The sequence below is a fragment of the Lissotriton vulgaris genome, chromosome 2_1, assembly GCF_964263255.1.
Source record: "Lissotriton vulgaris chromosome 2_1, aLisVul1.2, whole genome shotgun sequence".
NCBI lineage: Eukaryota > Metazoa > Chordata > Amphibia > Caudata > Salamandridae > Lissotriton > Lissotriton vulgaris.
The window spans coordinates 1694998301-1695012215 of record NC_141687.1 but is presented as its reverse complement, the minus strand read 5'-3'; the positions used below and the strand labels follow the sequence as shown (position 1 = coordinate 1695012215).

At 45.4% G+C, this 13915-nt stretch overlaps 1 protein-coding gene across 1 annotated transcript in view; it reads right to left on the bottom strand.

Annotated features, from left to right (window-relative positions):
• LOC147733121 (uromodulin-like) overlaps window positions 1-13915 on the bottom strand; it is an 847256-nt gene that overhangs the window by 812463 nt on the left and 20878 nt on the right. Inside the window, exon 2 of the mRNA XM_086955851.1 lies at window positions 5314-5490. Coding sequence (XP_086811977.1) covers window positions 5314-5490 — 177 coding nt within the window. The remainder of the gene's footprint in view (window positions 1-5313; window positions 5491-13915) is intronic.

Below are 13915 nucleotides of genomic sequence, written 5' to 3'. Positions count from 1 at the left end.
CCAGCAAATCTTAAAACCCGCTGATATCTACAGGCGGAGAGTTAGCTAGAGGCAGACTAGGTGAAGGTGAAATAGGAGCCAAGCAGTCGTCCCACTCTTCATGAACATCCGGGCCCAACAGCAATTCCCTTTCCTTTAGTTGCTGTTCATCATCATCGTGAATTTGTGCAGGAATTTCCACAGGTGGGCAAACGGTCTTGCTTTTTGGCAAGAGGGGCGCAGCCAGCGCCACAGGAAAAGGCATTGTGGGCCTCCTGAGCGGAAGGCGGCTGCAGAGCAGAGTTTGCCTCAGGAATCCTTATGTAATAATCATTTAGCATCAACCTAAGGTCAGTGACCAATGAAACATGGATAATAATGGAGGGTTCTTGAGCTTGTTCTTCCTGTTCATCATAAGGGCGGTGCTCCTGAAATGCGTCCAAACATGGAACATGTGACACCCTGCATTGGAAAAAGAAAAATCCCTCTCCAAATAAGTAGATGGATCATCCATTGATAACTTTTCCTCAGAGCTGTGACACTTAACTCTGAATGTGAGGCACTGTATGCAGGGATATAAGGACCATCATCTTCAGATTCCTTGAAATCCAGGAGACCAGTAGGAGGTAATGGAGAAATCTTTGAAAAATACTGCAGAAGGGGAGGAATCGGCTGTAGAAACACATGAGGCTAGATGTAGGTAATTCTATTTTACCACTTCTAAAATACCGAATTTTACCGATTCGGTATTTAAGAGGTGGTAAAATAGAAGGGGGCACATGTAGGTATTTCAGAATTGTTAAATACCGAATCTGTAAGATTCGGTATTTACCGATTCGGTAAATACAGAATCGGTATCCTCCATTGATTCCTATGAGCCTAGAAGCCCATAGGAATCAATGGTGAATACCGAATCGGTATTTACCGATTTGGTAAATTCCGATTTTTGCAAGGGTGCAGGGGGTGTCACTTTGACACCCTCTGGCACCCCAATTCCGGACTTGTGTGCCATGTGGCACACAGACATGCCCTAAGGGCATGTCTGTGTGTCACATTGCACAAGTGTGCATGCACAGATGTGCATGCACACCTGGATTCGGTATTTTACCACCCAATTGGATTGAGTGGTAAAATACCGAATCTGAAAGGCCTGCGGCACTCAAAGATGTGGTACCTACATGTGCTTTTACAGAATCGGTATTTTTACCGAGTCTGTATTTACCGATTCGGTAATTTTACCGAATCTGTAAATACAGATTCGGTAAAATACAGATTCTGTAAAGCATGCTCCTACATTAGGGCCTAGATGTAGGTAATAGCAATTTACCGAATGGTAAATACCGAATTTTACAGATTCGGTATTCACTATTCGGTAATTACTATGTAGGTAAAATATTCGAAAAATACCGAATCTGTAAGATTCGGTAATTACCGATTCTGTAATTACAGAATCGGTATTTGCCATTGATTCCTATGGGCCTTGAAGCCCATAGGAATCAATGGCAAATACCGATTCTGTAATTACAGAATCGGTAAAATTGCCGATTTTGCAAGGGTGACAGGGTGTCACTTTGACACCCTGTTGCACTCCTGTTTCTGGCTTGTGTGCCATGTGACACACAGACATGCCCTTAGGGCATGTCTGTGTGCCACATGGCACAGGTGTACATGCACAGATGTGCATGTACACTGGAATTCGTTATTTACTATGGAATAGTATTCCATGGTAAATAACGATTCGGTAAGGGCCTGTGGCACTGATTACAGTGCCACCTACATCTTGATTTACAGAATCGGTAAATTTACCGATTCGGTATTTTACCGATACTGTATATTTACCGAATCGGTAAATATACCGATTCTGTAAATAAAATGCCCCCTACATCTCCAAAGCCAAATACCGGTCGGAAACGGCCGAAATTGGCCGTTTCCGACCGGTATTAAGGCTCATACATCTGGCCCTAGAAAACCCTAATACCCGTCGGAAACGGCCGAAATCGGCCGTTTCCGGCTGGTGTTAGGGCTCCTACATCGGGCCCTTGGTCTTTTTCCCTCGTCTACGGAGTGGTCGACGACCATGTCCGCGGGATCGTCTACGGTATAACCGTCTGTGGCGGTTGAAGAGTCGCTGATGGTCAACGAACCTGCTGAACCATCAACGGGGAAGCCCTTGTCGATAGATACAGTCTAACTGCAGCCCAAGACGGTGACACCACCACTACTGTTGTGGACGAAGCTGCCGTTTCTTGACCGTCGACGTAGTCACAGTTGCTGACGAAACCGTAGATGGAGCGCAAGATCCAGTGGAGATTGGGGCTGTAGACAGTGATTTCTTCATCAACTGTACCACCGACGAGCAAGTTTTCTCAGCTGAAGATTTCCTGGAAGGAGTATGAGGCGTTGACCATGGAGCAGAACCAGACCTCTGGTGAGAAAAAGAACCGGGCTGTTCTTTTTTAGCCCATTTTCTCCTCAACCCTCTCTTTACTCTGAGACCTGGATTTTTTAGGGTCTTTAAGTGAAGAGGAAGACCCTCCTTTCTTTTTCTGGAGGAGGTATGGGTCTTCTCCTCAGAGTCAGAACCTTTTGCTGCTTTCCTCCTTTGCAACCAGTGAAGCAGCCTACCCTCACTGAGTTTTTGTGGAGAAAGTACGACAGTGCTTGTATTCTCGGGGCTAGTGGTGTGGATACAGGCAATAAAGACACTCCTTATGTGGGTCCTCAGAATATAGTCTGGACTTTCCACAAGCCTTACAGGGCCTAAAAAACCCTTTTATTGGACTCCGACATAATGAAGAAAAAATGGGTACTCCTGGACTGTACCTCAGAAGAATATATGAAGTGAAGAAATTAACTGCTAGCTGGAACTTTAAAAGGGCAGCAGTAGAAACACTGTGACCGAGCAGAGCTCAGGGAGACTCTTTAACACACGACGTGTGGTAAGAAATCTGAGGTATGGTGGCCCTGCTCTCATTAGCTGGAGTTTTGGATGTGTTAAATCACTGCTAAAAGGTTGCTAAATGCTAGGAAATTACTATGGGACTCCCACAATGACGCAGTGGAAGATTCAAGCATGTGAATCTATAAAAGATACAATACTGGAGAATATTGCCTATCCACTACTTTAAACACGCATAATTGATTGTGTGGTGTAAAGAGCTTAGACATCTGACAGCGGTGTGAAGAGAAAAGGTCCCAGGGCCCTCGTCAGGAGGCCACCATAGCTTGCACCACCAATTGCTACTGACAGATTAGTCAGTTACGGTACCCCCACTGGTACTAACCATCACACTGATAAAAGTGTGAATACTTAGATTGTTCAACACCACTAAGCAATAGAATGCCCTGGGCAAAAGGTACGGAGCTCACAAGTAGTTACATGGGCCCAGCAACTTGTATCATACCTGGGAAACTGGCTAAGAAACTGATGGATGCACTGATGCATAGCTTAAAGAATTAAACCTGCATAACTTTCAGAATGAAAAATCAGATTCCAAGGCCCACAATGTTGGAAGGCCGGAAATCTGCATAGAAAATAAGAAGGATAAATGCAGTCGAATTCCCTTATTTAGAAGGCAACACTGGTGAAGCAAAGTTGCCTGTTGTGAAACCATGGAAAAATATTGCAGCCCATTTGGAGCAGAAATTAATGCTTAGTTAGTACACGCAGGTTGAATCTCAATGCTCCACTCTACTGTGAGCAAACAATGTAATCTCCCACGGCTGTCAGCAAGCACACTAGTTGCATTATGTGATGCTTCAACCTGACATTATCAATTAATATATGGATTCTGTAGTTTATATCCCTACTCATGCGCTAGACGAAAAATGCACTGGATCCATCCGTGGCTAGTTTAGGCTAGGATGAGACACCATATGGCTTCATGGCTCCTCGTGGTCTCAGCTTATTATTACGCCCTTAGTGCCCGTGCAGGGCAATTCAGATGCGCAAAATAGCATAGGGGCAGAATCAGTGGGTAGTTGTGCAGCATGTCTCCAGTGCAACCGCACAAGTTTTAACCAATTGATTGTTATTAGTGTTACTATCCTGAAGAACGGTTTGAACTTAGCCACAGGAGTCACCGTACACATTCAATGACAACTTATCAGGGCAGTCTGATTTCACGAGTGCACCTTTCGATAGCCAGAGTGCACACTCATAGAAATTAGAGGTTAGTCCACGATTCCTAAGGAGCCATGTTATTTCACCTGAGAGTCGCAATTCACCTGCTCTAACTTTGGCAGATGGAAGTGCTCTGGTCGGGAAAATTTCATCCAGCCTCTCTGCTGCTGGTTCAACAATATTGCTTGAATATTTACAGCGGGCAGTTAGTGAACAAAATGCACATGGTCAACATAGTGGGTGGAATCACTGACTTGTGCAAAAAAAAAAAACGAAATGTTTCATGGCTGAAGGGTATCTGAGAACCTAAACCTAGTCCCAGCTGACCGGCTTTGCTTTCACACATGATGAGGTCACGGATGCAGTCATTCGAGGGCTGGATTCACTAGTTTGAACCTCAATAGACAAGGAGGCGTAGGGTCAGTGGTGCAGTAATAAGGGCAACGTTGGTACCAAGGCTATACACAATCAGAGCCATATGATCAGGAGCTTTATTGAAATACATTTGGAGGAGAGCTTTCTTTGAGGAAGGGATAGATGGAACTGATGCGAGCGGTGAACTTGGTTGCTCACACTACCCAATAGAATGTGTATCTGATACTATTTTAACTTATAGATTGTAAGAGAAAATGCGTTTCAACATATATTTTGCTCTTGTCACCTTGGGTCCAACGAAAGGTCTGTGACTGGGTTTTCTGGTGTTTCAGGTGTTTAGATTTGTTTTGAGCTTCAGCTTGTGACCAGGTGGGTTTCACCTAATGATTGAGTGCACCCGTTAATTGTACAAAGGCTGAGACTGACAGTCAATTTTTTGGTTTGTAAAAAACAAAACACAGAAGACCTCTTTAACAAAACATCAGCAATATGAGAATGTAATGTGGGGCTCCTTAAAACGTCACTGGAGGCAGCAAGTGTAATACATGTATTACTATGTGAAAATGACACAGTGTTCTTGTGGAGGGTCCCTTGCACAGGTCAGTAGATTTGAATGGACAATTTGTGTTTTGAAGTATCATTTTATTAGCATTTTTTACCAGGATATGAACTAACGATCCCGATGAGCGTGCGGATTAATGTAATGTTTTTATGGGCCTAAAGTGAGACGTCACTGGTATCGCATCAACAAATCACAGTACACAAAGCCAAGTCTGCGGGTTCTGAAATGCGTGTTATTTTATGTATGTGCTTCACAGTCACACAGCGAGACTCACCCGAGCAGCAGGAGGAGTCCGAGTGCCAGAAGAGTCCCACGGGGCAGCACGTGGTTGTTGCTGGATCACACGCAGGTGAAACGCAGGAAGAAGCATCTGCACAGTAACACCCGACTCCATCAGTACAGGCCCCATGACACACGGGGTCTGAGCACGAGGGCACTGAGCTGTTTCCGACTGCAAGTAGAGGGAAGAAGGAAAGTGGGCAGTTAAGTGGGATCCAATACAATTATACTGCCAGAAACCTGTCCAATAACACATCACTGCGCGCACTCCTCACCAACGGCTTTTATATTTTTATAAACATTTGGCAAACGCGCAGCATTAGCCCCAAGGGGCATCCAAGGTTCGGTGAGATCCGTTGTCCGCTATAGAAACAACACAACAACAATAACACAGTGCGTATGCAGCAGTGGCGTAACACAGGCCCCCGCAACCCCTGCAGTGCGGGGGGCCCCCACGCTCCTGGGGGCCCCGGCCGGCCCCCCTCCTCACTCACGTCATAGAATATACACTAAGGGCCCGATGTAGGTGACAAATACCGGTCGGAAACGGCCGAATTCGGCCGTTTCCGACCGGTATTTGGCATCTTGAGATGTAGAGGGCCAGATTTTACAGATTCTGTAAATTTACAGAATCGGTAAATTTACAGAATCTGTAAAATACCGAATCGGTATTTTTACCGATTCGGTAATTCCCAGATGTAGGTGGGACTCTTCTGAGTCCCAAAGTCCCTACAAATTCGGTATTTTACCACCCAATCCAATTGGGTGTTAAAATACCGAATTCAGGTGTGCATGCACATGTGTGCATGCACACCTAGCCATGTGACAGACAGACATGCCCTTAGGGCATGTCTGTATGCCACATGGCGCACATGCCTATTTTTGGAGTGCCAGAGGGTGTCAAAGTGACACCCCCTGCACCCTTGCAAAATTCGGTATTTACCGATTCTGTAATTACAGAATCGGTATTGCCCATTGATTCCTATGGGCTTTAAGGCCCATAGGAATCAATGGGCAATACCGATTCGGTATTTACAGATTCTGTAAATACCGAATCTTAACGATTCGGTATTTACAGAATCTGTAATACCTACATCTCCCCCCTTCATATTTACCGACTCTTAAATACCGAATCGGTAAAATTCGGTATTTAAGATTCGGTAAATATGAATTACCTACATCTGGCCCTTAAGTGTGTGTGGCTCTTAAATGCTAAAATGTTGCGCAGCGCGGGCCCCGGGCCGGCCGGTGGCCCCTGCGACACAGTGCCACTTTTGAAATAGGGGGTGGGGGGGTCCCCGGCGGGCCCCTGAGAGTGTTTGAAAATGGTGCGGCGGCCCCGGCCGGGACAGTGCAGTGGGACTGGGGAATGGAGCAGAGTCTTCAAATGCAGGCCTGGCTGGCCAGGCCCCGGCTGGCGGGCGGGCCGTCCCGAGTCTGAAATGGTGCTGTGCATGTGCACCGTGTGCGGGGCCCCGAGAGAGCGACAGGCAGGTTCCTGTTCCGGGCAGGCTTTGGGTCTGGGCAGTCCGGTTTCTCGCACAGTAGGTGCTACTAATTTAAACATTATTGATTTTCACCCACTCTGACTTCACCGTTCACGCGCAGCATTTCAAATGACGTCATCAGGAGTCATTGACTGCCCGGCCAATGAATGAGCTTGAAATACAGTTGTCTGAGCGTGCGCACTGCGGCAGCTACAGTAAATAAGTTTTAGCTACTGGCACTGGTAATCGCACGGTGCAGCTGCAGCCCAGAGCTTAGAACACATGACCAGCCGCCCAGAACCATGATTGCCCGGCCTCAGAGTTTCCATTACCATCTGCTGGCCGCAGGGTGGTGGCAGTGGGTTTTAGTCCAAGTCCAGTCGTAATGTTGCGGCTTGGCATCAACGTTACCGAATTGCCCTGCTCCGCTCGCTGCAAAAAAGTAAGTGCCAGTGACTTTAATTGCTGCTTATGCTATTAAATAATTTGCTCCTGTCACTAAGTTCAGCAGAGTCGCCCCTGCCCAACACTGTGCAAACCAGACACTTGACTAGCAATTAGGGGCCTACATTGGAAGCCCTTTGATCCACGCACTACTCGCCACAGACTCTCCCCTGTTTCTGAGGTAAACACTTGTCCAAGTGCGTGTGGCTTTCGTCTACCATACAGCGGTCACTTTAAGATGGGATTTACTGGTGCAGGTAACGGATGCGCGCCTGTTTTATGCGCCTCAATTGCAGAGGTAAAGTGGATTCTTTTAACCCGATATTTGGCTGAGTTAGTACTTTGTTTTCGGACAGCACAGTTCAGAAACAGGAGGCCAACCTTACTGTTTGCAAGTTGTACTATCTGAAAATAAAGCACCAACTCAAATATATAGCCGGTTGAATGAATTACAATTATAAGCTGCAGGTGCTCCGTTCAGCTATTTCCCAGGGCAACCCATTGATACTGCTCAAAGTTACCACCCGAAGTTGTAAAATTTGCAGGCAGAGCTATTTTAAAAAATATTTTTTTTTCAGAGAAACTAAAGGTGACGACAGAGGCATTTCATTTAATTGTACTAGTCCTAACTCTAACTTCAATTTGCTTTTTTTCGTGACAAGCGAGAGGACTTATTTTTTTTCTATTTTTCTTTTTATTGATTTTGAACCATGACGACTTTAACTTATGGAGAGACACGTCTAGCCATCCAGCTACGAGCTACCGAAATCTGCCTGAAGCCTGTGCTACTCTTGGGCTTGCACAAACTGTGGCGAGCCCCCACGCATAGTGCTGGCCATTGTCTCAACTTATTAATTAATTTATGTTTTTCTATAACTGCTGCTCACCTGGTCAGATCATACGGCAATACTGTTTCTTTAAACTACCTCCAAATTTAGCACAGGCAACCTTCGTCCTGTTTCTACCCTACATAAGGAAATTACCCTATGAAGTCAATGAGTTTAGCCTTTTTTACAAAGTTTATGATGAATTACTTTTCTGAATCGGACTGTGAAGTATTTTATTCTTGGCTCACCTCAGCTCTGGGTGATTTAGACCCTATGAAGGTCTCTGTTTCAGGTCACTCTAGGCCTTCATCTGGCTAGTTGTTCCTTGAGAAAAGGCAAACTGACTTCTAAGTTATTATAATGCGCATGATGCCAATATTAGGCTATGGAAGACAGAATCACACACCCTAGAGCTTTAAAAAGCTATAAGCAAAAGGACTTGTCTATTACTAATCCCAGTTAACAAAATCAAATAACATTTTCATGCAATTCCCTGTTTTCTGCTTTTGAGAAATTTGTGATTTGGTCATAACTCCTTCACTACAAGGTGTCTCCAGTTTCTTTTCTGATGAAGAAACAGCCTGTTAGGAGTCAAGTCTTTCCAGGGGCTGGAACTTCAACTTTAATTTCATTATTGGACTGTCCCTCCAAAACGGGGAATCTTGTTTTCATATTTGTGTCTAGTACTTATGCAACTCTGCCGTAAATACATTTCATATTCTTATTTTTGATGATGGGGTTGCGAGTTTCAAGTGATACTGATGTTGCATGGGAATGCATGAATGCAAATGAAAAGCATTTTTACAGGGCTTCTACATCTGCGTCAATTATCCCTGATTAGTAATTAGAGGACACGAACAGCAGGAAGTCATTCTACGAATAAAGCAATACAAACTTGTTTACAGGTACTATTTAGTATCATGAAGAAGTTATAATGTGCAAGGTGGCCTTTTTCCCCAAAATGTAGGTACAGCCTGTGTGTGTTTTCAGGCATATGCCTTCCTGTACTGCCTGGTCTCATCTGGCCCAGTATAGTTAAGGTCACACATTCAGTGCTTAATTTGTGAACATTTAGGTGCCGGGGCCATGCCAGAAGGCTACTGCAATTTAAACTATCCATTGTTGCTGCCAATGACAGTACCAAGACAACTACTGACCCTCACACTTCTGCAGGTATTACAATTAATTACTATTCCCGGCCCTCAAAGCTTGAAGAATGGCTTGCGTGGGAGTTATTAATCATTGTTAACGTACATTGAATTAATGGCCTGCTGTTGTTTTGGTCATCCCTATTTCAGCCACCTGCTCTACCATGGGGCGGACAGTCATATGTGGAGGTGCTGACAATGTAGTTCTGGTGCTGAGCACCGAAAATCACAGGCTCAAATGAAGCATTGGATTCGATATTTTGTTTTTCACAGGAGAATGGACATTTAATGGGCTCATTATCAGTTGCTTATATTTATTAGGAATAATTTAGAAACACATATCATACCTTTTTAGTACACCAATGGTAATGGGGTGACAGCTCTGGCTGATGAGAAATCACTATGCCAGTGATTCAATTAATTAGATTATCTGGGTAGCATTAATGTTCACGTTTGACCCTTCCCCATTTGCTACACAGCATGGGAAGGGCATTTAGACAAACAAGACGCAAGTTGCTTTTCTGCCGGAGTGTCGTAAAGCAGTGTTGAGGAGTAGAGTTGGCTCTTATGAAGTGGCGTAGAGTCATGGAGTGGTGTAGAGTAGAGTTGAGTGGACTGTCATGGATTTGTATAGGGTGGACTGGCATAGTGTTGTGGATTGTTATGGAGATGGTAGAGTGTCGTAGATTGGAAGGGTGTAGAGTGTATTAGAGTGCCATATAGTTGAGTATTGTAGAGTGAAGCAGAGTGTTATAGAGTGGAGTGGTATTGAGTATAGTGGAGTGGTGTAGAGCAGAGTGGAGTGGCAGAGAGTGTTGCGTAGAGTGGAGTACAGTGTTATAGAGTGGTGTAGAATGGAGTATATTGTTGTAAAGTAGAGTGATTTAGAGTGGAGTAGTGTAGTAGAATGAAATGGCATAGAGTGCAGTAGTGTCGTAGAGTAGAGTGGCATGGAGTGTAGTGGCGTAGAGTAGAGTAGTGGAGTAGACTGGAGTGTAGTGTAGAATATGGTGGAGTAAAATAGCATGAAGTGGCGTAGAGGGAGTAGCATAGAGTGGAGTAGTGTTGCAGAGTGGCATAGAGTGGATTAGAGCATCATAGAGTGGAGTGTTGTAGAGTGGATTAGAGTGGCCTAGAATGAAGTGGCATAAAGTACAGTGGTGAAGAGTAGACAGGCATAGAGTGCAGTTGCATTAGAGTGCTTTGGTTTTGAGTAATTTGCATACAGTGAAGTAACGTAGAGTAGAGTGGAGTGGTGCAGAGTAGACTGCAGTGCGTAGAGTGTAATGGCATAGAGTGTAATGGGGCAGGTAGTGTCATAGAGTGGAGAAGAGCGTCGAAGAGTGGAGTGTTGCAGAGTGGAGTAAAGTGGTCTAGATTGAAATGGCATTAAGTACAGTGGTGCAGAGTGGATTGGTTTTGAGTAAAGTGGTATAGACTGCATTGACGCAGAGTGCATTGGTGCAGTGGTGTAGACTCAGATTAGAGTGGTGCGGAGTAGCCTGCAGTGGAGTAGAGTGCATTGGCGTGGAGTGGCGTAGAGTTCGGGCCATCAGTGCAGTAGGTGTAGTGTGCAGCTGCAGCATGGGTGCACCAGTCACCTCATATTAGTCCTTGGGCTGGGTGGACTGCCTCATAATTTTAATTGTGCGCTTCTGAGCCTCTCAATAGTGAACATGTGTTGGCCCTCTCACCTGTTTACCAGCCCACCATCATCGTCTTTGTTGTAGCACATTCTGATGACCAAGTTATAGCTAGAGCTACACTACTATAGGTGCAGCAATTACATGTTATGTTACGTTATTTATGTTATATACTGCATTCTTTGGAAAATATGGCCCACAGCCCAAATACCATGTCTGTGCTTAGTTAGATGTAAGCAAAGTGTTCTATTTAATGTGTTGTGTTGGACGGTTTTGTGTGTTCCATGCTATTGAAAAGTGCTCTTCGAGGCCACATTGCAGCCAGCTGTATAGCATATCTGCGCTATGTGGAGTGTATGCAAGGTCTGTCCAGTGCGTTCTGTTTGATGCTTGCATATGTTTTAAACTACTTACAATGCTCTTGGGAGCTGTATGCCATCCAGCTATTGGGATTTCTGCGCTATGTGCTATATAAGCTCTACCCAGTGTGCGCTATTACATGTCTGCGTGTGTTATCAAAAAGTGTTGTTGGGTGCTACAGTGCACCACAACAGTCAGCTGTACGCTCTATCTGAGGTGCACAGTCAACATACCTTTGTAAACTGGTGACAAGGCTTAGTTTTTTTCTGGTTCCAGTACCCCCTGGGCCCCCACTCTGCCTATTCCTTGCATTTGAAATTTACATTTACTGCTGTAGTGTGAGACTGCATTTCATGAAAAGTGATATAAAGTAGGGTTGACAAAAGGAAAATGCCAGCCATGTGTTTAAAGAACCTGGGAAGACCTTTGTCTTGGCACTAAATAGGGTTATAAATAAAAGAGTATGTATTCATTTGTAATGTGATTTTTCTGTCTTTGTTCTCTTTAATTATCAGTCATGGATCTCATCATTCAGGCAGCCCTAGAACACAATAAAAGTGCTTTCTATTTATATTTGCTGTTCGAAGTATGCACAGTGCTGAAAATGCAGCTTTAGGTGAATGCTTATTTACGCCGGTGGGGCAAAGTGGTAGGTGGCGCGCCGGGCTGCTGGGGGGCCCCCTCCATGTGCTTTGCAGGGGGGCCCCCTCAAGTTTCGTTACGCCACTGGTATGCAGCACTGGGATACCAACTATACAAAGGTACAATCAAACAACTTCTGGAAAAGAAGGGCAACAGGAAGCGAATTTCAACTCCGGGTCACAAAGTAAGAGCCCCTTCCCAATCTCTCAGCAGTCGATTTGTTATAGGAGCAGTTGTTTTTTTTCCTAATTTAACTAGCTACTCTATTAAACTGCAGATCAGACTATGAAAAAGTAACCAGATATTTCATTTTTCCCACGCTCGCTGGAGCTTTTACCCAAACGAATGCAGGGCGCCCCCCCCCCTTAAGGGCGTGGCGCCGTTAGTGGCAGCCAAAGGGCCGCCTAATTAGGGAATCACTTCCGGGTCACTCGACCCGGGAGTGAAAGTAATGGGACTACCCGCAAATACGTGGTAAGTGCCCCGGATGCAGTTGGGAGGGCGCGAGGCTTAAAAGCCAGCGACCATCTTTGCGACCCCTTCTTTGTCTGCTGACCGCCCAGGAGTCGGACGTCGCAGAAGGAAGTCAGGGACCGTCGCGTGGATAGCTGGTTCGCGAGGGTCAATCCGACTCTTTGGTGCAGGTGAGTGTGCCTCGCAGTGTGTCTGTTGGTGTATTGCTGTGGAGAGTTATTGCGGCGTGAATGTTTAGGCGCGTGAGTTGATAGTGTGAGCGTGGGGGGCAGGGAATGCCTGTCGCGTGTGCGAGCCGCCGTATTGATGGTCCTCTATGAAGCGAATGTATGCTGTTGCGAGGGGACATGCTGGTAGAGAGCCCGTGGGCTGGTGATCCGATCCGTAATAAGGAGGGGGTCTGGTGTATGCATGTGGATCCTGCGCGATACGAAGAGACGCGCCCCCTTCCTTATTGGAACAAAAGTTAGCGCTTACAGCGAGGGCAAGGGGGCAGGGCTGTCGGAAAAATGAGAGCGGAACGTTTTACAGAATGGCGAGCAGTCGCACGATCGGCTGCTGAGCAGCCCCCCGCCTTCCCCCCTTTGTTAAAATAGCGTAGTGCTCACCATGAGTGAGAGGGTCAGGGCATGCAGCGGGATTAGGGCGGTATGCGCTATCGGGCAAGACGCTCCAGTCCCCCCCCCCCCCCCCCCCGAGTTTTAAAGGGATATTGTTTGATTTTATAAAAAGAGACCGGCAAACTTGGCAGAATATAGGTGTCCCAACGGGAAGAGACGGGCCCATTATTAATAAGCTCAGCGCTCACATGAGCTTCATACTAATACCATTAGGAGCATAGTGAATGCATTTAATACACTGTAATTGAAGTAAGATGCATTAGGAGCCTGGCTAATGCATATAATACACTTTAATTGATTCAAGATGCACGCGAAGGGTGCTGATTTACGATACATCTTCCTGGCAGAGAAGGGATTTGTTATTTATATTATAAAAAGCATATCATTTGGCTTTTAGCCACATGTTGGCACAGTTCAAAGCTAGTAGCTTTGTATGACATCCAAAGCATGTAATGAATATCAAAACATTTTGAGTCAAGAATTAGGTCTGTTAAACATGTTTGTATTTATTGCATTCTGGAGTACAGAAAATAAAGCCTTTCTTTTATAGACGCTGACAAGAGCGCACTAGAGATGACAAATCCATAGGGAAACAGGGGTGCTTGGTCGTAAATACGGCAGACAAGCCTGAGGGGGGATTGCGCTACAGGCTGACAATTTGATCACAAAGTCATACATAATATTAGTAATACATAAGTAATTTAAGAACATTATTGGTCGTCATGGGCAAACTGCCAGCGATAGCGCGAGGGCCAACGCTTTGGGGCTAAAGTCCTTGAAAGGAGAGATGTGTATAGGGTTTCTCAGTTTGGCCGCTAATCCGGATGCACGTATGTCAATTAAGTGGTACTAACACATTTTCTTTCAAGTGCAGAATGCCGCCAAAGCGGCCAACGAAGGGCAAAGAGGCCCCAGCCAAAAGCGATGACTACCTCGCGCTTACAGAGCAGCT